Below are 23084 nucleotides of genomic sequence, written 5' to 3' on the forward strand. Positions count from 1 at the left end.
TCGGCCAAATTGCCTACGTCTCCGAGCACCCTCTGCAGAGCCCGCTTATATATAGACGGAGAAGAGAATACAATATTTGGGGATATTTTACATAATGGGGGGTGAGCTCCTTTTATAGGAAGCCACACCCCCAAACTATCTACTCCCCACCGATGTGGGATGGCAAAATTTTGCCAATAACCAAAAGTCCACAATTGTGGGCTACAAATTAACAGCTAGCACCATGCACATACCCCGTTCTCTCAGCCTCATACCATAACATGTTCGGTAATTTTACTATGTATGCAACTTAGTTGATAAAACGTTTTCATTCAATAAATAGATTGCAGGTTTAACATTTCAGTGGTTAAAATGATAATTCTTTCATACTCTCTTCTAATTATTTATGTCTCTTTCTTAATTACATTAGAAACTAAAAGAAGTAATGTAGATTATGGGAATTTTAGGGCCACATTATTTATAAGGGAATGGAAATAATGTGGAAAGGAATGAGAGTTTTGACCTTAGTATGCCCATTTGGCTCGACAAGACCATTAGTCAAATTAAGGCCTATACGAGCGGTCGAGCCCTATTATTATGCATGTGCGGACGACGTAGCTCATTTATGCTTGTGACGGTGGGCTTACACTTGCAGCCTCTTGAGTTCTTTCAGCCGTAGCTCATTTATGCTTGTGACGGTGGACTTACACTTGCACCCTCTTGAGTTCTTTTAGCCTAGGGCGCATAACATGCTCGACATTTTCAATAATGTAAAACACAACTTAGTTGATAGACACACTTCTCATTCAATAATTAGATCCGAGTTTTGTGCGTTTTCGTGCCTTCATGCCTGTGGTTAAAATTAAAAACTGTGGCCTGCACTGTAATCAACCTTAACACTTCAAAAAATTAGAAGATTGTGAATTTGATTATTTGTATTCCACTAAATTAAATGTGATGTAAATAGGGAAATAAATTAGGTATATTGGGCTGATAAAATATACAATGCCCAGGTTGGCCCACAAATCCATTTTATTCCCCAGCTCGGCCCAGATTTAATTTTTATCAGAATTAAGTTTTGCTTAGAGAGAGTGGATTGATTTCAGCTATTGATCGACTTCGTAGAACGAACCCTAATCAGTGGATCTAATCTAATCCGATTGCAGATTTTTGAGGTACATTTTCCTTCATCGATTGAAGTTTTACCAGTTAATTGTATTGTTTTTTGCACATTTTTTCAATATTTTCCTTTAATTTGAAGCGAGTGCGATGGCAACTTCTAAAAGCGCATCAGCGGCGATTCGCCTTAGCAGATCGGCGGCGTCAGCCTTCCGAGCGTCCAGCGCCGGCCGACAGGTTCCCCACACTCCATCTTCCGCCGGCCAATTGACCCGCTCAGATCTCGCTTCTGCTATTGGGCGACCCCGTGCCCTAATGTTCCCCAGTGGCAGCAACATCTCTTCTTCTACTCTGTTCTCTGCCTCATGCCTCAACCGCGTAGCATCCCGCCCCTACTCCTCTTCTGCTCAGGTGCGTATGGTTTCGTTTTCTAATACTCGGAAATGCATCATCAATTCGTCAGAATTTCAATTTTTTGAAATGGTAGGGCTCAGCTGCTAATTTTGCTGTAAACGTTGGTTGAGTAATTGTGAGTTCGCTGGAGATGCCATTCCGAATTCGTATGAACTCTTCTAGCGTTTTTTATGTGTTTGGGCAGTTTGTTTCCGTTAATTATCTGGAAAATTTGTGTGCTCTTATATGGAAATATATTTCCTGGCTTACAAATCTAATGTATTAGTTTTCGGGTTTGAATTTGCTATGGATTAGTAGGTCGAGTTTAATGAGGTGACACAATGTAGATCTATATCTATTGGGTAATTGTCAACTAGGTTATTGAAATCAATATCTGTTTCTGCTTTTCTGGCTGAAGATAAATTGTTTGTGATGCATATACAGTGAAGATAAATTGTTGTAAAAGAGTAATTCGGAATTTTCATAATGTCGAACAGCGACAGGAACCATAGGCTTTAGTGGGCTATAGGTATTTTATCCTCATTGCTAGCATTTTTCCAATCTCACCTTTCAATGGAATACGAGTCAAGCAAACATTAGCTTAAATGATAAGAAATGATCAATGGCCTTGGAATATCTCAAACTTCTAATCCATCTTAGTAAATAGGAGTATTAAATTAGCCTATATACTATCTGTATTAATTTAGGCTGGTCTCAAAAGTAACTTCTCCCCTAATGTTCTTAGATGCAAAAGTTCTTAATTGTTTTCTCTTTTCTGTGCAATCCCACAATTCCATGTAAACTGCACATCCGTATCCTTCAGTCAGTCTTGTCTTATGCCTTTTGTTGACTCCACTTGAGCATATGCTTCTTTCTCCATGCTTCGTTATTGACTGAATTAAGATACACGTTAATATCAATGTGTCATGAATGAGATCCCCTGCGACAATGATCATTTTTGGCCTAAGGATCTACTTGTCCTCGGTCGTCATAGTTCTCATGAAATTCCTTTGAAATTATGTTGCACTCGTGTTGCTGAAAATATTTTTTTGCTAACACTTGTTCTTTGTTTCCAACTCATTAAGCATTAAGCAGGCCTGCTGCATTCCGTTTTCTGTATTTTTTTTGACTTTACATATAGTTCATGGTAACTGTTGTAATAGAAAATGTTGGTTATTTCCAGATCCCAGGAACTAGAGCTATTCGGTCTGTACTCTGGCATATAAATGACGGCATGGAAGAGGTTCTGGCAGATTATGTTCACCATGAAATGACTCGAACTTGGATCTCGATCTGTTTGAGACTGTTCGTTATAATCATGACTAAGGACGTTGTCGTTGCTGTTGCTGATCTCTAAAAGTGGAGCTGTCTACATGGAAATGTGCTAACAATATTGGCAGAATATTCCCGTCTTTAGCAAGAAAGGAAATGAATAAAGTGAACCTGTGCTCTGCTGAAGACCGATCTTTGTCTGAAAATGTATGAATTATTATTAAGATGCAGATTAGCTACTGCTAGGAAATAAAAATGATCGTACAAAGCATGTATGAAGTTATGGTGTGATTACTATTTCATACAATTGCTGCATTTGGTTTACAACACTCCTCAAGTTTGGTTGGGAAATTTTATTGAGATTGACTTGTGTACCGAGCATCTTAAAATCAGCAAGAAAGGGGACTAGTTCCCTGTTTTAAGAACTATCATTAATGATTGATAAAAACATTTATACTAATATTGTAGGGATTTTTATGTCTACAAGGGCACAATAATTTTAAAGAAATAAATATTGATAAAAACACTTCATAGGATGAACAATGTTCGAACATATGACCATACATATTGTTGATCTACTGTGAAATGCCCTACTAATCTAACAACAAAAACTATTATCAAATGCCCAACTGATCTGACATGCAAGACAGACACCCCCATATGATGTGTAGACAATTCTTAATCTCAATCTTAAGCTCAACACGCAAATTCGAAGCCCAAAATAGATACATACTTCTATAGGAAAAACAAAGCATGGTGAATTCTCCAAACTGCCATCCATGGGATGACAAAGAAGCATATAGTCATGCAGTTGCAGGTTCCTACTTCAACTACTCGGAATCCGATGCGTACGAAGTGGCACCATGGCGGACATTTCTGGTTGGAGCTTTCAATTTGGACAGCTTCCCTAATGATTCACCCTCGAAAATAATGACCTCTGCTTTTGCTATCCTCTCTTCTAGTTCCTCTGTGCTGAAGTCATCCCTCCCACCGAGCTCATCGAAGCCCACCTAATTCCCGTTGCAGGATAATCATGTTGTTAAGAAAGATATTATTATAAAGCTTGAGCTTAGGATGATTAGCGCTCACATATGACTTACTACATAGTCCTCCACTTTAGCGTTCTTAACAAGAGCTAGGGTGGGAAGAACAACTATCCGGAGCTTCTCACTCAGATATTGACTTTTCTCAGCATTGAGTTTTATAAATCGTGTTTCAACATGTTGTTTTGCCAGTATAGCCAAATGCTTGTCCATAACCTGCAAAAAAAAAGCTATATTCAGTTGTGTGCACAAAATGACTCTTCAAACCCGCAAGGCATGTCATGCCACCTTTGTTTTTAGGTGACATTGTTAAATGAGATTCATGCTCAGAACTGAGAATCTGCCGACTAAAGAAAAAAATGATTGGGATGAGGCAAAAAATAATCGAGCTGTATAAATTGCCAAATCATTGGAGTTAGTGATAATAAGTACATGTATGATCTATGTACGGTATTTCTCATTTCAAACACCAGCAAAATCATATATGGCAGACACAGAAACCAACAAATAGAAGCATATACACCATTAATAGCTAATGAGAACCGGCAGAAAGGAAGCTGGGAAAGCTGAAATTCTATCTTGTACACTGCATCTGATTCAATTCAGGAAGGAATGAAGGTGCAAACATGGACTTGGAACACTCATCAGCTAATTTAATATCGGAGGAGAGAAAAGGGTTGTTTCACATATAACAGTACCAACAGTACCAACTTACTCTAACGAAATTCAAGGGTTCCTTCAGTAATATGGCGGAACTATTAGCCATTAGGCTATGCTTCCCATGGAAACCTGAGTTATTTATCGGCCCTTAATTCATCCACTGGTCCCATCCCATGCCAACCTATGAACCTAATAAAACCAAAAAAGTATCCTTGGTGGAACATATATGTTCTTAAACTCCAAAACTTCCTCCAAGAGGATGCTGATTAGATTCGACTTGTTTTCCCCATTCAACAGTGGAGGATGTGCACTGTGGCTTAAATATTGGTTTTTGGAGATTTTGAAGCAAATCAGATGCTCTCAGAGTGAGAGTCAAAACTCTCCTAACAAAATCTAACACTCTTCACACACATGATAAAACCAGAATTTTAGTAGGAAAATCAAAGCTGAAAGACAACCAAAGCACAATCACCACAAGTCCACAATGAAACAAACAGATCCAGAAATTATATAAGACAGTAAGTGTGTAATTAAGATGATAAAAAACCTCGATTCCTCTACTGGTATTTAATGCAAAACAAATAAAGGAACTTTAATTGGCAGTATACGATCTAGAACTGTATCCTCTTAAAGCATAGGCATAAACTTCATCAAGATACTATCTATCCAAAAGTTCCCACACAAAAAAAGTGTAACACAAAAATCTAGAACAAGCCAACTCATTTGCATATATTGCAGCTTCTTCATATTCTCTCCAATGCCACTCCACACAAATTGAATTACACCAAATTTCAGCACTTGAAAACATAAATCCTTTCAAACAATTTTATGAGCAACAAATAGCACGACTTTGGTGACCAACACACTAACCAAAAAACAAAAATACCACATCACTGTGTGTAGTAAAAAGAGCGAGAAATTAAAGTATACCTTGCAAGGCCAATTTTCGCGATAAAAGTGACAGACGACGCGTTCACTAGCCTTGACAATAGAGAAAAACTCCTTCTCGTTGTGGATCTCAGTGTACTCGCCATGGCCGAGTTTGATCCAACGGCTCCTCTTCTCCGCCATTTTCTTCATCTGCTGCAGCCTCCGCTCCCTCAAGGCCTCAATATCGTCAGGATCCAACCGATCCAACGCTGAGATCTGGTCATCAATCTGTTCCTCCACTGCCTTCGCCACCGACAGGACTTGCTGCTCCAATATCTGCAAAATTAAGTTTCAAAAACAGAAACCGATTCAGAGACTTCGGAGACCTAACATCATAACAATCAACAATTGATCCGTGCATACCTCTTGAACTATTGAGTTATCCATGGTCGAATGCTTGGATCGAGCGGAATTCGAAGAATTGATTATTTGGGATGTCTTTCGAAAAATGAAATTTGAAAATTTATTCACCTAGATTCCATAAATTGGGCACCTTTTTATTCATGATGTTGGGCCTAAATATGGTTTAGCCCAGATTGATTTGACGGGCATAATTGGATAATTTCAATTTTATTACTAGAGTTATTTGATAAATTTATTTTTATATTTTTAACTTAATAAATTTAATTAATATGGGTTTCAGAGTTTGGACTATTGGCTTAATCTAACCAAATCAAATCCCTATCTCTAAGATACAATTAATATTTATGCGGGTACTAATAATTAGTACTACTCCTTTAATCCCGTGTTAAATGAGACACTTCTTTTATACACAAGAATTAAGGAAAGGATGTTTGATAAATTAAGTTAAAAAAAATGGATAAGTGAAGGCCTAGTAAAGTATATGAGAATAATGTAAAAGAGATTAAAAATAATTGATTTTTGAGACAGCAGTCAGCTACCCGCCTTGCAGTTGTTGCTGCAGTAGTTTGCATCTCCATCTACGTACATACACCAAATTCAAACATCAAACAAAATCAATTTCAATTATCCACCTCAAAAATCAATTTAGTTTTAGTATTACTCACATGAATCAATTTACAAGGCACACCACCATCATCAGAGTCTTCATTTCTGATTTGGTTTATAGTTGGGGGGATGTATTTTAATTTGATTGTGGAAGAGGAGGTGATGATTATTGATGGGGAAGGAAATGGAACACTCTAGTTTTAGTTTATAGTTGGAGTGAATTAGTAGTTTTTCTAAAATGCAGTATGTTGGATTATGGATAGAAATAGCAGAGTATTAATTTGGACAGCTGGAGTTGTACACGCAGTTTCTGAAAACGTGACACGGTGCTGTGCTATCTTTATCGCTCTCTACTTACTCTTATGGGAATGCCAGATATAGCATGCATGCATCATATTCACCTAATTAAACAAAATAGGGACTACTAATTATAAAATGAATATTGATCTCTAAAACCATGAATTTTGGTATTTTCCACAAACCTTGAAATTGGTCCCAAAAATCACAAACTTTACATTTTGTTTGTTATTTCCCATGACATGTCAATCACCATAACCAACCAACTCCCGTGCATATTTTATCGTACTTGGCACTACTATATCAACGTGATTTTCTACGTAGCATTTTATCCTATTTGTCACAAACTTAAAAAGTAATCTAAAATATCATAAACATTTTACAGTTGCCCACGTATAATAAATTTTTTTTCCAAAAATGTCTTATTTGGGCTGTCATGGGTAATAACAAACAAAATATAAATTTTGTGATTTTTGAGACAAATTTAAAAGTTGGTAGTAAATACCAAAATTTGACCAAAGTTCATGATTTTATGGATCAATATCTCATTATAAAAAATGTTATAGTACGGCTCCAAACATATGGTGCTAAATAGCTTCGAAATTCTACAGAATTACATATAATCAGTTTTAAGGCTCTAAACATCTTACTAAGATCTTTGTGATAAAAACATATGGTTTTGTATCGTTGATCATTTACAAGCAAATCATCAGTTACATTTGCTGATGTAATATGCTACTTCCTCCGTTCATGAAATATTGTCTAATTTTGACTCGACGTATATTTTTAAAAATGCGAATAAAAATGAGTTGAAAAAATTAATGGAACGAGGGTCATACATTTATATATTAGTTTTATAATAGAATATAAGTGTAAAGAGTTAGTGAAAAATAAGGTATATTTACTAAAAAAACTAAGTGGATTACGGACAGACCAAATGACAAAACTGGATAATATTTCATGCAGTGTGAGTAACAATTAAGTACTCGTTGTAAACTATTGATGCACGGTGCACCCATGTTTTTCAGTGGATTGCCAAAACCAAAGGTATAGATTCCCAAGATAATAATGTGACTGTGAGGCTCAATTATTTAAATGAAAAAGCATTGGATGGTGGAAAAGGCATATGTAAAATAAAATGTAGAATCTATAATAATCATATGGGATGGCCTATTTGTAAATATGAGTAGTTTATCTCAAATAAATCTCATGTACAAATGCCACATACAACTTAGGTCAAAGAATGACATGATTCAATCACTTTGAAACAACCTAAACTACAGCTGAGGCTAAATGTCATATGTTTAAATCTCACTCACCTGGTTTTCCAAGTAATGTTTATCAATCCTACATAATTCGCAGGCTATTGCACACGAACGTGAGTTTATCACGAGCACAGCTACAGGTTTATGAACTAAAATAACATGCATATCTTGCAAGTTTCAATCAGGTCCACCGCGATCGAGCATGTCGACCAATGTCATCCTTCTGGGGAACCTTGGTGGCAACCTCAAAACCATGGGATCCTCCATTGCAATAGGAAGATGCGTTGCGCAAATGACAATCCCCCCTTTCTTCCTATGTTCGTGGATGATATACTCGAGCAACTTCACGCCTTCACCATCCAGCGCGACGGAAGGTTCATCAAGCAACCATATTGGCCTGTCCATAGCTAGTAACCTCGCAAGTTGCAGCCTTTTCCGCTGCCCCATGGAAAGCATTCTTGCTTTCTCATTAACTAGCTTCCCCAGCCCCATAAGCTCTAGGGCAGGCAGTGAATTCCCTTCCTTTCCTTCGAGAAGCTCAAACCATAAAACATTGTCCCGGACTGTGAATTTATCCTTGATGCCATCTTTGAGTGCAAGCCAGTTCAGCTGAAGCTTGTACTGATGGAAAATACCCGATTTAGTGATGTCGTGGCCATTCCACAGCACCTGCCCAGCAGTTGGTTTGTTGAAGCCAGCTAACATGCGCAGCAAAGTAGTTTTTCCTGAGCCATTGGTACCTGATAGAACGAGAGCTGATCCATCGTGAACAGTGGCATTGACATGGCGGAGAATCTGTTGTGCATTTCTCATGCAAGAGACATTGTCAAGGACAAGACGAGGAAGAGGAGGTTTCCTCAGCGTCATTAAAGATATATAGAGTTAGAGTTGGATAAGCCAAGGGCGACTATCCGAGGGCTATAGCTGCCATGTAAAACCACAAAAAAAGTTACCTGTTGACACTGAAAGTAAGAAAACACAAGTAAAATAGATGATAGATTCTCAAATTCTTTTCATAAATAATTTAGGGCTATAAAAAAATTTCCACCTGAACTTTACGCATTTTTGTATTTTGCCATCTAAACTATCTATTTTTCATCAATTTCTCATCTAGAACTCCGTCTTAATTTTCAATTTTTTTACTTATGAAATGTTAAAAGGAAAAGTGTAGAAATGCACACTCCAAATAGCAAAACTGAAAAATGTTTTGTGTGCTATACATAATAAAAATGTAAAGATCCTGATAGCGTATAATCAAAAGGAAGAAAATATCAGAAGCTGAAAACAAACTGAAATATTCTCTTCTCAGGTGAAGAAGAGTCAACAGAGACTCCCTTAAACTTAATTAATATTGTTTGAGCATACATTCAAGTATAAATCATTTCAATAAAAAGGCACAATCTTTTGTGGTTGCTGTTTCTAGATCAGAACGATTAGCAACTGAGGACTGCTTAGTATCTGCTTTGTCCTTTCAAAAACATTTCATACTTCATAATGCAAAAATCGAACCCCCTCAATTGTGTGACATTGAAAGAGACAATTCAATGTTGGAGAGTGGATTGTTTCTATTCATATCAAAGATAAATTGTAGAAGGCTCCTATGGAGATCAGATTTTCTTAAAACGAATCATGATACTAATCAATAATATTGAACTCTCTCATTTCTTGAAAAATTTCTCGGTTTTCCCCTCTCATTACCGCAAGAGATTTTTGTAGTTACTAAGTATCGACAGTTTTTGGTTATTACTGATAACAAGGCAAGAGACTGAGCATCTAATCTAATGTTATTTTTTGCGGATTAGAAAATTTAAATAAGGGCGGAGAGATACCGTAGAGAAGAAGAAGCTTGGAGGAGGAGAAATCTTGCGAAGAAGAAAAAAGAGGCGCGGAGGATCTGATCTTGATTATTAGTGTTGGCAGAGGAATTTGGAATGCTAGATTAATTGTGCAAAGACGAAGCTACTGCAGCTGCGGCGGCGATTCCGCTCCACCGGATTTCAGAGAGGTTTTGTGTGTGTGTGTGTGTGTGTGTGTGTTAGTGAGTGAATTGCGAGAAGAGATGAAGGTTTTGGGCTTTAAAGTTATTTTTAGTACTCCATAATGATGAGATTTGGGCATCACTCTGATGGCTAGTCAAAGACTAAGCTAATTAATCATTTTTAATTCTAATTTTATACTACTAGTATTTGAATAATTTATTTTACTATTTAAAGTAGACTGACACAAAATTAAAGAATTCGGGGTGATCACCTTCTTGGATTCGTGTCTCTATCGGGTTGACACGTTAATAATCTGATAATTTTGAGTTGGATACGAATGAGATTATAAAATAATATTATTATTTTTGTTATATACTCCCTCCATCCCATAAAAGTAAGCACTTTTGGTTAGGTACGAATTTTAATGCTATATGGTAACGTAAGAGAAAGATAGAAAGAAAAATTAATTGAAGTATTATTAATAGAAAATGAATCTCACCACATTAGAGAGAAAACTCTTTTCAAAATTAGAAAGTTTGTGGGACAGATTAAAATGAAATAGTACATACTCTTGTGGGACGAAGAGAGCGTTTTTTAAAATATGCTTTTATTTTTTTTGTAAATCAGGTTTAAATCGTGTAAAGCGGTTTTTTTATCGTGTAATATCAAGTCGTGTCAACCATATTACATCATGTTGTTAACAGATTCGTGTCAGATTGTCGGGTGCAGGTCGTGTTCAGATTTGAGTTTTGTCGAATTCAGATTTGGCCTTTATTGATTTAAGTTAATATCAAGTTGATATATATAAGACATAATCACGATTGCCATATTAGGCTTATGTATAAAAGCCAAGTGAAACGTTAATAAATTAGAATGACAAGTTAAAACTAGGGGTGGGAAAAATACCGACATACCGAAATAACGGACTTACCGTACCGAAAATACCGGTTTTTTGGTATAACCGTAGTTTTCGGTACAGTATGATACCGTACCGAAAACTTTTGGTACGGTAATGGTATCAAATATCCTATACCGTGGTATACCGAATATTCGGTACATACCGTACATGCGTTATAACGAGGTATATCGAATCTTTGGTATATACCGTACATGTGCACGAGATTGGCTCAAAGGAGATAAGTTTAGCTTATATACGGATCCAACTAATGATGATCTTGAGTTATATAAAGAAATTGACGAAATTTGAAAAAAAAAAGAAGTGTTGTTGTGTTACTTAAATTTATTATGTTTATTTGCCTTATATATTGTATGATAATTATTTTTTTTATTATTTGGTAGATGCAAACATGAGTCAAGATAGTATTGATCACTTAAAATTTTATTTAAATATTTTGGGTATAGGTTTGATTGTTTTGGATTTGGATTTGTTTTATTGTTTTGGACTTTTTTTCAAATAGTTGAACACTTGATAATGCTACTTTATATATTTTGGATATAAAATTACAATAAATTTTTTTATAACAGGTATAATGGTATTACGATATGTCGTATTGTATTTCGATATACCGTAAAAGTACTATATACCATAATATAGTACGATATATCGCAATAACGGTAAGATAATGATATTGAAAATTATCATACCGAAGGTATACCGAAAATTCGGTAAGGTATCAGTATGAAATTTTGTCATACAGCTACATTCGATACGGTATGCGATATGACACTCTCGGTACGGTATACCGTACCGATCCACCCCTAGTTAAAACGAAAGGTGTGAAAATTGTAAGTGGCGAAATGACTCTAGTGATTACAAGGAGAACTAGATGTTTTTTGTCAATATACAAGATGAAGTTTGAAGGTGAAAATTATGGAATGGCCTATTTATAAAACCCGGCCAGCGTAATTTGCATACTATTGCACATGAACTTGAGTTTACCTAGTGCACACAGATAGTATCGGCTATCGATTGAAGTTCGTGAACCAAAACAACATTCATATCTTCGACCAATATATTAGTAAAACGATTTTACAGCATAAACTCCTGGGCAGAATATGAAGTATGAAACCTCAACATCAATGAGGCAATACAGCTCAAGGTTAAGAGTTGGACTACTATAAGTGCAACAGATCAACCTCCCATCCCAGTAACTGAGTGAAATTGTTGCTTGTAAGAATTCGATTTGTCGCTGTCTCCTGATTCTAGAAGATTAACCTACAAGTAGTGTAACAAAGTCAGATAACATATTGTAGATTACACATTAGAGGAATTATAGATTGCCAGAAAAGGAGAAAGATGAACGAGCAGGAAGGATGCAGACGGGTACCTTCACAATTTCTGAATTAGAGCTTGGTCGTATATAAGCAGCCAAGACGCTCATGCTAAAATCCTGTGATCAAGAAAAGAAACGAACAGTGGGGATAGGACTTTTCAGCTAAATTGCCACTATTTATGCCAGTGTCATCAGATCATGCAGATGACTCGAAGTCACACCAGAAAACAACGATTGCAAAATAAATAAGTACAGTATATCGTCCTATATTCCTTTTTTTGTCCAAAAATACAAAAATAAAAATCAGTACAGAAGCTTCAGATATTCCTTATGATTCAACAACTTGCAAGTTGCAACAACTTAACATGAAGGTGGTGAAGCTATGCTAATAAATATCTTAAAACACGTCAGAATTATGAAAGTTGAATGAAAACTAGTAGTATTAGTGTAATTATTTCTACTCGAAAGATAAAAAATTAAGAACAATCCAAAGGATATAGCTAGACATTGAACTACAGACTGCGATCAGAGTGCCTCAGTTTTAGTTAGAAAATATAACACAGTGAATAGGAAAAATTACCCTGAAAGGATCACCCCTCAAAGATTGGACAAACATCGACGAGCCTGCACCTTTACCCTGCAGAATAAAATGAACTAAATTTTAAAAGCATATAGATTGATTATATGATCTCATGGAATGATAATGATGGTTGAGAAGTGATGGTTTGTGATAGTAACCAACATATCCGATGGATCAAACAAAAACAATATTTAGCACCAGACATGCCTTTGGTTTCTACTTTCTACCGAGACTCCAAAATTATTTAAACCTTCCACTGGGGATTAATACCCTTGGTGTTTTTGAAGTGTCAATTAAATATATACACTTTGGTTATGTAGGAAAATCAAATGATATGCCTCATAATGGCAAGGTAGATATTCACCTTCTAATTTAGCATAATTATCTGCCAAACCTAAATCTAATTCTGTATTTAGTAACTTTAGTTATAATTCAAAGACAAAAGGCCCACATATTATACAATCAGCACTCTTCTAATTCTAGTAAAAACTTGTGAATTTAAGAGCAATCACCCTCAATAATAAAGCTCTAAGTAACCCCAGTTTCATGTAAAGTTTATATGCCATTGAACCCTTATGACCAATGACATAAATTACCATGTTCATTAGTGAATTAGGGAAACAATGCTACAAACCTCCAATGATACATCCCTGAGTCGCCTCCCTGTGTTGGCGCAACAAACACGGACTACATGTTCATCACAACTTCCACTTATTACATAATCTCTTCCATTCATGTAGTACGACCGAGTATAATTCTGAGAACTTCCAGTAGAAGCTATACCAAAATTCAGATGAAGCCGTCCATCAACAGCCAGTAATTGTCTAACCTGGTAAACACATATCCCACCTTTTATTCATAATTAGCACAAAAAACTGCAATAACTTGCGGGGAACTTGACAGAGTAGACAGAATTACCTTTTCCACTTTAAATAGCTGAGTAGTTTTAATAAAATCACTTCCATTATAAACTATATGATCATTATTATCGTTTCCATTTTTTTGTTCAATCGAACAGTAAATCCGGGTTCATTAACACAAAATCCAATAGCAATCAATAAGCATCCATCAGATATGTTATTTAAATACTAAACGTTACCTCATTGTCAACTGCAGAAACGAGAAGATAATGATCATCAGGGGAAAAACAGACCATCACATTTCCTCGGGAGCTTGAAGCAGTGTAACAAGGCTGATTTGGCTTTTGTCTTATATCCCACATCTTAACATTCTGATCAAAAGATGATGTGGCAAAAAGAGATGGAGAATGATTCGAAAACTTGACAACATTAATATGCTCCTGATGCATATCAGCAAAATCTTGCAAACGTTTTCCACTACTAATATCATATAAAGCAACATTTTTTGAGTATCCACTTGCAAGAAATAGTTCATCCGTTGAGTTGACATGAACAGATGTCAACTGGTCAAACTCATCAAAGATAACATTACCACGATTCTGAGACATTCCTCTGCTTGTGGTTGGCATATGTTGTATGTCATATAATCTAAGTGAACCGTTGTCAGAACCAGCAATGAGCTGAAATGAAACAATTTGCTAGGGTGAACAAAAAAAGAAATATTTTTGTTCAAACATGAATTTGATTTGCACCAAAAGAGAAAATTTTCACCTCAAGGAAATTAGCAGCAATGTAACCTAAATGAAGACTTATAAGAGCATACCATGGCTCACAGATAACAAGATAACGAGATGTTTCAAATTTCAGCATCACTCATCAGATATAATGTTTACTGTTTCACATTGCATGTGATCTATGATTGGCTGCAGGAGCACTTTGTATGGTTTGTGTTTAAAAAATAATAAGTTCAGAACAAAGATTGTGCCAAGTTAGAAGCTCTGCTGGGGAACAATTTACCGATTATGGGAGCGAGCTCATGAGGTTACACTCAATGCCTGACTCAAAATCTTTACCGAATTCATATACTATAGAATACGTTTTAAGCTAGAAGTTATGAGATGTCATTTAAGGGGGTGTTTGGTAAGGGTAGATAAGGCAAGATAGTTACGTTATCAGCTTTAAATGAGTGTTTGGTAGCCTAGATAAAATATAAGTGTGGCCCGTGTTAAATAGTTGGCCCGATCAAAACAAGCACAATATAGCTTATCTCATTTTGATAAATAATCATGGAAAAAAAGGTGTGATTGGGTATATATCTCTTCAAATTTATGCTCTTGACTTTAATAGCCCTCCCTCAAATTTCAATAGTCCATTCCCCTCTCTCTGTACTGCTACTATGCCCCCCCCCCCCCCCCCCCACCGCTGCCCCCCCCAAAACAAACACCCCACCCCCCCCCCCCCTCTCTGTCTCTCTCTCTCTCTCTCTCTCTCCCCCCTGCTACTCCTCCCCCATCCCCCTCTCTCTCCCCTGCTATGCCCCCTCCCCCTCCCTCCTCCTGCTATGCCCACCCCCCTCCCCCTCCCTCCTCCTGATATGCCTACCCCCCCCCCCCCCAACAAACACCCCCCCTCTCTGTCTCTCTCCTGCTACTCCTCTCCCACCCACCCTACTGCTACTCCCCCCACCCCACTTCTTTCTCTCTCCTGCTACTCTTATCCCTCTATTGTTATTATTTATTTTATACTACTAATTAATAAAATTTATTATTATTAAATTTTTTCTTATGCTAAAATATTAATTATGTTATAAGTAATTCAATTAACAAAAATAAATATAAGAAGGGCATCCATGTCTTTTCACACATATAACCAAATCATCTCATTTCAGATCTTAGGCTATCAAACAATAAGGTAAACTTGAGTTATCACATGTTAAGACATATAGTCCACCAAACACCCCCTAAAAGGACAACTTATGCAGAAGATATTTTTGGGTTTCACTATAAAATGCTAAAAAGTTGAACAATAACATATACCTTAGATGGATACTTCTTGAGCCAGCATAATCCCAGGACACTATTCATAGCTCCAAGTGATGGAATGTAGTTAACTATCTTCTCACTCTCATGGTTTATTACAACAACTTCACCATCTAATGTTCCAAAAACCATAAGTCTTGAGTCTGTTGGATGATACTCAAACTGTCTTGGTCGAAAACTTCGTCTTTCATCTCTTGATAGTCCACCCATAATAGAAAGAGGATGTAAGGTAGGCCATGATCCCATTTTGGCAACAGAAAGCGATCTAGAATAGAAATATTGAGATTTTGTTGATGATGAAGAGCAATTCTTCCTCGAGGCAGGGATAGAAGATGGGTTTGCTCTGATCTCACGTTTCTGCAACATGCTAACCACATTGTCTTTACTGCGTCTGTTGTATGGAAGGTATTCAAAGTGATGTGTGAAGATGTCATTGGCTCTTCCCCTTTCATCACTCCCAATTGGCAAATTATCAAGAACTTTAAGGTTCGGTAATGAAGCTATCATGTATTCTCTGTAATGTTTCTCGTAGCATATTGGAGATGGATTACGAGAGATGTACTTTTTGGAGACAACAGAAGTCCTGATACTCGAGTTGAATGAGCCCCCAGAAAATGAGTCCTCATCATGTGTGTCCAATGAGCCAAAAGAGATCTGCTACAGTATATGAGGAATTGTTATATTTTTTTCATATATCCCCTCCCTCCCTATGAAATGAACCATTGTTAAATGAGGCTCAACAATAGCTAAATTAGAACCACATTCTCAATAATATCTTATCTATTATTGTGTACCCAAAGAAACCTTTCAAATTACATTTTTTGGACTCAAATAGAAGAAAGAGACTATGATACTAAACATCGAAGATCCCTAACCCCCAAGAAAAGATTTAAGATAGTGATATAATACCTAAAAATAGAATGTAGGATATGTGACCTCTTCCTCCCAAAAAAAAACTGATCAAGCAAAAATATACAAATAGAACTCAAGAACCAAAAAAACTATTTCTTCACATTGGTTAAGCAAAAACATAAACCCTCAATACCTCATTCTCAAAATCAGCCAGCTCACTCCAAGAAAGAGGAATGTTAGGATAGAGTTCTGTTGAGCCAAAGTCCCGATGGTGACCCGAAAAATCTACTTCGCTGTCATCTGAAGAATCATCAGCATTTGTGCTTCTGGCATCCATTTCATAATCATCCAAATCTTCATCATCAATATTTAGCTGTAAATTTGGAAGAGCATCATCACTGGGGGAAGGTAGTTCTATGTAAAACCAAGGTCAGTACGACCTGAAACGATGCCTTCATTCACAGATGATGCAGAAGGGCACCCTGCATCATTACTATGCGAACAATTTTGAAACCGGAGTTCATCTAAAGAGGGGAGCTTGGATAAAGCTGCACTAGTTGTCCACAGGTTTGTGATTCTTGTTTCACATAATGAAAGTAATCTTAAGTTAGGCATAGAGGAAAAACAATCCTCCCGGAAACCAGAAAGTGAAGTACTGAAATCGAGGTTTAGTGTATGCATGTGCACAAATTTCCCAACCATACTGAGCTTCCGAAAATGAGAGGACTTCAGATTCAGGACCTGGCATGCTAACCCCCGTTGAGAAAGATCTCTGCATAATAGATACATGCTGAGTTCAAGAATCGACCAACAAATATCCATCTCAAACAGATAGCAATGTTATTTATCTTCTTTATTTATGAAGTTCTGGAAGCATAGCCTCTTCAATTATCAATGGTTGCAAGCTCTATAACATTGCACATATATGGCTGACTCCAGAGAATTCATATCCGTAAAGTGAATACACAGCAGTTGGATTTGTGTTCAACATAATAGATGGGAAAATAGGATTTGGAAGATTAATCGTGGCAGTTAGTTAGGAATAGAAGATCCTCATTCAAAAGATATAACAAAATGGAGACATTCAGCCAGTGTGAAAAATCCTTAGAAGCTGACAAAACAAAGGTAAAGGAAACTACAGCTAGTGGAAAATCCTAGTTTTGGGGAAGACTCATTGATAGATAGCTTAAGGTAGCAGCAAAAGCACATATAATTTGCACACTAACATGATCGTCAGAAAAAGGAAAATCATAAAACATGAAGTTGGCCAATCTAAACAGCCCTTGTAGACAAAGATGATATGATGGCGTCTACAGTTCTCATGCTAAGACTACAAAAGAACAACTGCAGCAGTTGAATGATGCTCCGTAGCCAAAGTCAAGTGAAGCGCCGAATAAACTGACAAGGAAAGAAATATTAAATTACTTACAGCAAAAAATCCCTCCCAAACGAAATGTCACGGATATCAACCGTTCGAAGTTTTTCATTGACAGCATGTAGCAATGGTGAGACATATTCCACACTCAACCCACATGCAGATCTATTTACCATGTCAACGGCATCGATCTCGGAAGCATCAATTTCCTTTAACAAATAAAGAAGTGGGTAGAAATCAACATCTTTCAAGTCATCCATTAAAACCATAAATGTGGACATCTCATGGCGAGCCTTCTTGATTTTAGCCTGTACAAGAGAAATAACAGATATACCTGATCGTCCATTTTTTATGGATACCATAAGAAATATATATTGCGCAGTGCAGAAAATATCACTAAGGGCTTAAGTTACCAGCAAACAATGTTCAAGTTCATTAACAAATACATTTAGTCCTCTCATGAGATTAAGCCAGAAAGATAAAATAGAAAAATATATTAGTCTGAAAAGTATCCAAGTGAAGTGAGTACTCATTTATAAGAGATAATTGAAGAAAGCAGATTTACTAGATAAGATTAGCATAAGATGGTTGAAAAAGCATATTCAAGGAACAGACTATTGATATTAGTATTTCCTTTGAATATCTCCGATGCATAGCGCCATTTTGGAGTGAACCCTGGACCAAAGTTTTCTCTCATTCCACCCAATTCCACCAAACATCTCTCTATATGGAGTATTCATTAAATTGTTCCTCTTACAACTAATTATTAATATATGGAGTATACTGATTGTTTCTCTACAGTTTTTGCCATTGTTTCTGACTCACCAGTTGAACACTATGTTTCATATGAACAAGCAAAGAGGTAAACTGAAAAGAGGAATTTATCATACAATCAAGAAAATAAAATTCATCACATAAGAGGTTGGAATTACCGATCTGTGATCTCACAACATAAAATAACTTCAGCTACATGCACGCTTAGATGTTAAAACTATTTTCCAAAGAAATATGAACATTATATAGTGGCATGACTTCATAGCATAAATTACATCTCAAGCTAAGTTTGACCCAACGAAAGGCAAAAGAATACTGAACAGTGAACACCAGCTTCCCTAGCATAAGAAACCTATCTATTTGAGAGCCTATATACAAAAAATCAGCCATTAACTAGTTACACACACAAAGAAAATCCTATCAGTGCCCTCTACTCTAAGTATACCACAACTTTCTTGGTCATGCGGAGTTTACAGGAAAATAGAAAACATAATACTCCCTCCGTCCCCTAAAAATAGGGACTTTGGGGTCCACCTCATAAGAGAGAAAAACTTGCCAATAAAGGAAGTGGACTTATTTTATGGGACGGACCAAAATAGAAAATGAGACTACTGTTTGGGGACGGAGGGAGTATCAATCTTCTGCCTCAAGATTCTATGGAAATAATTTTTCCTTTGATGGTCCACACACGTATCATAAAAATCGGTCCTTATAATGAGAAAAACGAGTGCCTGTTTAATATTAATGATCCATTGTTGTCCTTGGCTTCACTCTCCTGAACATTTTTGTTTCGTTTCCTATAGCTGAACTGAGGTTTAACTTTAACGAATCCAATAGTTGAATAGACTGTTGCTCTTCATACTAATTTGAGCCGTAGAGTTCTGTTGTTATAGCATCAGATCAGCTTCTATTACTAATCACATCAACTGTTTACAAGTGTGTACTATACACTGTATACCAATTCTCACCAAGCACACACAAGACAGGAGATCGATCTAAGATCCAATTGTAAAAAAATAGTGCTAGCACCTCATGCTATATCCCCCATGTATATCTTCATTAAACAAATTTAGTTAAAATTAAATGGGATTAGCTTATAAGAAAAGCTACCATGTGAACCTAAAACCATCCCAATCTGGAGTTCCAATTTACCTTTAGCACAACTCAAATACACGAATAACTTGTGATTTTATACAATTTCGTCTGAATGTGGATTGGAGTTATAACAAAATTTAGCAGGCAATAATTTGACAAAAATGCAATAATTTTAAATGGAGAGATTGCCACAATCATGCAAAACCTTGAATAAAGCTGCCACAATCGCCTTATTTGGAGGAATGCCTTGCCTCTTACAAGCTTCAAAGTACCTAAAATTGGTGCCAAAAAGATAAAAAAATCCAATTAAAAGAATCAAATATAAGCCATATTTCAAAAATACAATAAAAGGAATCAGGAAACCCAAAGCACAGAGATTTTTAAAAAGGAGTATTGCTTCTTGCTTAAATTTTAAGCGCATAGTTATCATAACTACTCTCTCTGTCCCAAATGAAGACGACATACTTCCCTTTTTGGTCTGTCCCAGCAAAGATGGCTTGTTTCTTAAAATAAAAACACTATTATTCTTACTTTATTCTCTCTACACTCATCACACAAAACAACTCCGCATTAAATCTCGTGCCGCTAAAGAAAGGGGTCATCTTAGTCGGACAGAGGGAGTATAATTACTAGTACTACAAAACACTAGAATCTTTGACATTATTTTCTTCATACACTAAACCTATAACTTCAACTTTTTACAGTCGACAAATTTCACAATCATATTAACTAATTTAAATTCAGATGACCTTCCGTTCATGATCTAATTAAAGTTTGAGCTTGAAAAGTTGCCAGCAGTTACAGAGACCAAGAGCATCAAATAGAATGAGATGACAATAAAAAATACGCAATCAGATAGAACTATTTCATCGGTGGTCAATTTGCCTACATGAAACAATTTCATCGGTAGTCGATTTCGCTACAACATCGTCGAATTAAGTCAACATACTAAAAATGTAAGACCTTTCTTCTCAATCATATCAAGTGAAATTCTGCGATGGGGAAACTCACCCTTTCTCCAAGGTGCTGATATCGGTAGGCATGGCAATCCTTCCAGAATTCCTACAGATGCTCCAGCGCCAATTCCGAATCGATATTTTTTGCAGATTATTATTACAAAGCAATAGAGTAAGTTCGTCTGATCTTCCTAATTTTCTTTGTTTCTTTCTTTTATTTCTTTTTCTCTTTAATAATTTAAGGCACTTTTTCACAATATTGGGCCCTCGGCCCACAATATATGATGAATACGTGTGGATTCATTGCTCTCTGTCTCTCACACATTATGGGCCCTCGGCACTTTTTCTTGATGGTAGTATTATTTTTTATATTACTATATATCTAAAAAATCAGGTTGATTATTACCAAAAAAAAGCAGGTTGATCACGTTAACTTAGTTGTTATGTCGAAACACAGAAATTGTAAATTACGCATCCACCAATCTTAAATAAATGGTACAGTAATAAATAATTTTAATGCAACATTAGATTTGGGTGTGCGTCCAATTTTTAAAAGAAGTATGTCAATAGCATGTAACCGAATAGCTCGTCAAATTTATAGAATTAGGGCTGGATATTTCTAACCCGATAAAATTAAAATCTGATTAGCTCGCAGCCGATTAACCCGCAACTCGTTAGGGCCAGGCTCGAAAACCCGATGGGTTGGTCCGAAAACCCGATAATTTTCTATTATTATATTTTTTTAAATCATAATTCGACATTTCATTGATTAATTTTATAATATAGATAACTAAAAAAATAACTTTCAATTTTATATTCAATACACAAATTATATATTGAATTTTCACTAATATAATGATTGATAAATAAATTAAAAACTTCAATTTCATTTAAAAATATTTAAATTTCTAAAACATGCATTAAAATTTCATGAAATAACTCAAATATTAGTATTTGATCATGCTTATAATTGAATTTAAGCATATATCTCAAATTATCATAATTAAATATTTTACATTTTATGAATATACTAATTTTTGTCATTATTTATTGCATTGATCGCTTGTTAATTTTATCGGTTGCAACCCGATGGGCTAGCCCGAAACCCGAGTTTTTAGGGTTAGGGTCGGACTTTTATATCCCGAAAGAAATCACAACCCGATTAGCCTGTACCCTATTGACCCGCAATCCGAGTAGGGCTGGCCCGAAACCCGAGTAGGGCCGGCCCGATTGACATCGCTATGGTACCTAAGTTTTTTTGGGTTAGAAGCTAAGAATTGATAAAGAGTTATTATAACTACTTTTGCATTAAAAAAATCATGATTTTTTTGTCAATAATGCAAGTTTGAAAATCAATTGTTGATATAGTTGCTTTAACATTTTCCGCGGGTGTTCTATATCTTAAATTTTTAATCCAATGCGCGCATATTTAAACATTAACGTTGTTTAGATACATGAATGTTTGTTTATGTAATATTTTTCGACAGTCACACACCAAATATGATTTTCCCAAATTCGGTTCATGTGACAACGGTGAAAAATATTAAATTTGTAATATTAACGACTGATTTTTAATCAATCTTCTTGATTTCTATTACAATTTGTACTAAAACAAATACTACTAGACACTAGTATAATTCATGATTGATCGCAGTTCATATCACAAACAAGATGACACTAAAGCTAAGAAATTTGGGCTTTAGTTGGGCTTAATGTATAGAAACCCTATTAACGGCCCACGAGTTGGGCCGTGGTTGTGTTTCATGGTAGAAACTGAAATTTGTTAGGAAACAAATTTTGCTCAAAGAAAAAAATCAACACACTTTAGTTGTAGCTAAAACAATAATTATACATCAATTTTTTTTTAATTAAAATTGTGTTTTAAACTGAACTTTGTAAAATGAAAGTCACAACTCACAAATACAAACTGATACAAAATGTTGTATGAGTACAATTTATTCATGTGAATCCACTTGAAAATATTAAGATCTTAAGTCTAATTAATGAACTTCTAAATCTATGCCAGATTCTCAAAATCAATAATCTTTGATCCAAAAATAGTGATTAAATCATGGTCGGAACTTTACAGCTTGACGTCTGCATGCTATAATCAATTCTTTATTATCTTGTGTCAATGACATCTCCAACATGGAAAAGAAGGAAGTGCCTCTTTTTATAACATGCTTTAGGAATTGCGTAACCTTAACTCTTTATTTTAAGGTCAAAAGATTTGCAAAAAAGAAGAACCAGGTTTGATGCACCTTGTTCCCCATCATCATGTGTCATTAAAACAAACACTTGATTGATTAATTAGGTATAACTGCTTTTTCCAAATTATACCAAATTAGGTATAATTTGGTATATTTTTTCACCCTTAATATTTGATATGTGTTGCATTACTAGCTGGCACAAA

General features: G+C 35.8%; 3 protein-coding genes and 1 pseudogene across 8 annotated transcripts; 1 reads left to right on the top strand and 3 right to left on the bottom strand.

The window, feature by feature from the left end:
* Positions 1-1034: 1034 nt before the first annotated feature.
* LOC121754261 (succinate dehydrogenase subunit 4, mitochondrial-like) lies at positions 1035-3144 on the top strand. Its single transcript, XM_042149632.1, has 3 exons — positions 1035-1154; positions 1241-1509; positions 2675-3144. The coding sequence occupies exons 2-3, from the start codon at positions 1249-1251 to the stop codon at positions 2846-2848; spliced, it is 435 nt and encodes a 144-aa protein (XP_042005566.1). The 5' UTR covers positions 1035-1154; positions 1241-1248; the 3' UTR covers positions 2849-3144.
* Positions 3145-3260: 116 nt separating this feature from the next.
* Positions 3261-5906, bottom strand: LOC121754154 (thioredoxin domain-containing protein 9 homolog). 2 transcript variants are annotated; one of them, XM_042149501.1, is made up of 4 exons: positions 5760-5906; positions 5397-5672; positions 3864-4022; positions 3261-3773 (listed from the first exon to the last, which is right to left on the bottom strand). In XM_042149501.1, exons 1-4 carry the CDS (start codon positions 5781-5783, stop codon positions 3594-3596), a joined length of 639 nt encoding a protein of 212 aa, XP_042005435.1. In that variant the 5' UTR covers positions 5784-5906; the 3' UTR covers positions 3261-3593. The 2 variants fall into 2 exon arrangements, with proteins under 2 accessions (XP_042005435.1, XP_042005436.1); XM_042149502.1 differs by having other exon boundaries at positions 3589-3773; positions 3853-4022.
* A 1929-nt stretch (positions 5907-7835) lies between these two features.
* LOC121753727 (ABC transporter I family member 1-like) lies at positions 7836-9995 on the bottom strand. Of its 5 annotated transcripts, none has more exons than XM_042148978.1 (3): positions 9757-9995; positions 8668-8851; positions 7836-8596 (listed from the first exon to the last, which is right to left on the bottom strand). In XM_042148978.1, exons 2-3 carry the CDS (start codon positions 8731-8733, stop codon positions 8105-8107), a joined length of 558 nt encoding a protein of 185 aa, XP_042004912.1. In that variant the 5' UTR covers positions 8734-8851; positions 9757-9995; the 3' UTR covers positions 7836-8104. The 5 variants fall into 5 exon arrangements, with proteins under 5 accessions (XP_042004912.1, XP_042004913.1, XP_042004909.1 ...); XM_042148979.1 differs by having other exon boundaries at positions 8668-8880; XM_042148975.1 differs by having other exon boundaries at positions 7836-8851; positions 9757-9989.
* A 1841-nt stretch (positions 9996-11836) lies between these two features.
* Positions 11837-20857, bottom strand: LOC121753931 (annotated as a pseudogene).
* Between the last annotated feature and the right edge of the window lie 2227 nt (positions 20858-23084).

This window comes from Salvia splendens, chromosome 11 (assembly GCF_004379255.2).
Source record: "Salvia splendens isolate huo1 chromosome 11, SspV2, whole genome shotgun sequence".
Lineage (NCBI taxonomy): Eukaryota > Viridiplantae > Streptophyta > Magnoliopsida > Lamiales > Lamiaceae > Salvia > Salvia splendens.

Excerpts from the sequence above, each read along its gene's own strand:
- LOC121754261 (XM_042149632.1), top strand. The coding sequence starts at position 1,249 with ATGGCAACTTCTAAAAGCGCATCAGCGGCGATTCGCCTTAGCAGATCG. Across the intron at positions 1,510-2,674 it reads CCTACTCCTCTTCTGCTCAG|ATCCCAGGAACTAGAGCTAT; the intron begins GTGCGTATGGTT and ends GGTTATTTCCAG.
- LOC121754154 (XM_042149501.1), bottom strand. The coding sequence starts at position 5,783 with ATGGATAACTCAATAGTTCAAGAG. Across the intron at positions 4,023-5,396 it reads GCGAAAATTGGCCTTGCAAG|GTTATGGACAAGCATTTGGC; the intron begins GTATACTTTAAT and ends TTTTTTTTGCAG. Across the intron at positions 3,774-3,863 it reads CTAAAGTGGAGGACTATGTA|GTGGGCTTCGATGAGCTCGG; the intron begins GTAAGTCATATG and ends AACGGGAATTAG.
- LOC121753727 (XM_042148975.1), bottom strand. The coding sequence starts at position 8,794 with ATGACGCTGAGGAAACCTCCTCTTCCTCGTCTTGTCCTTGACAATGTC.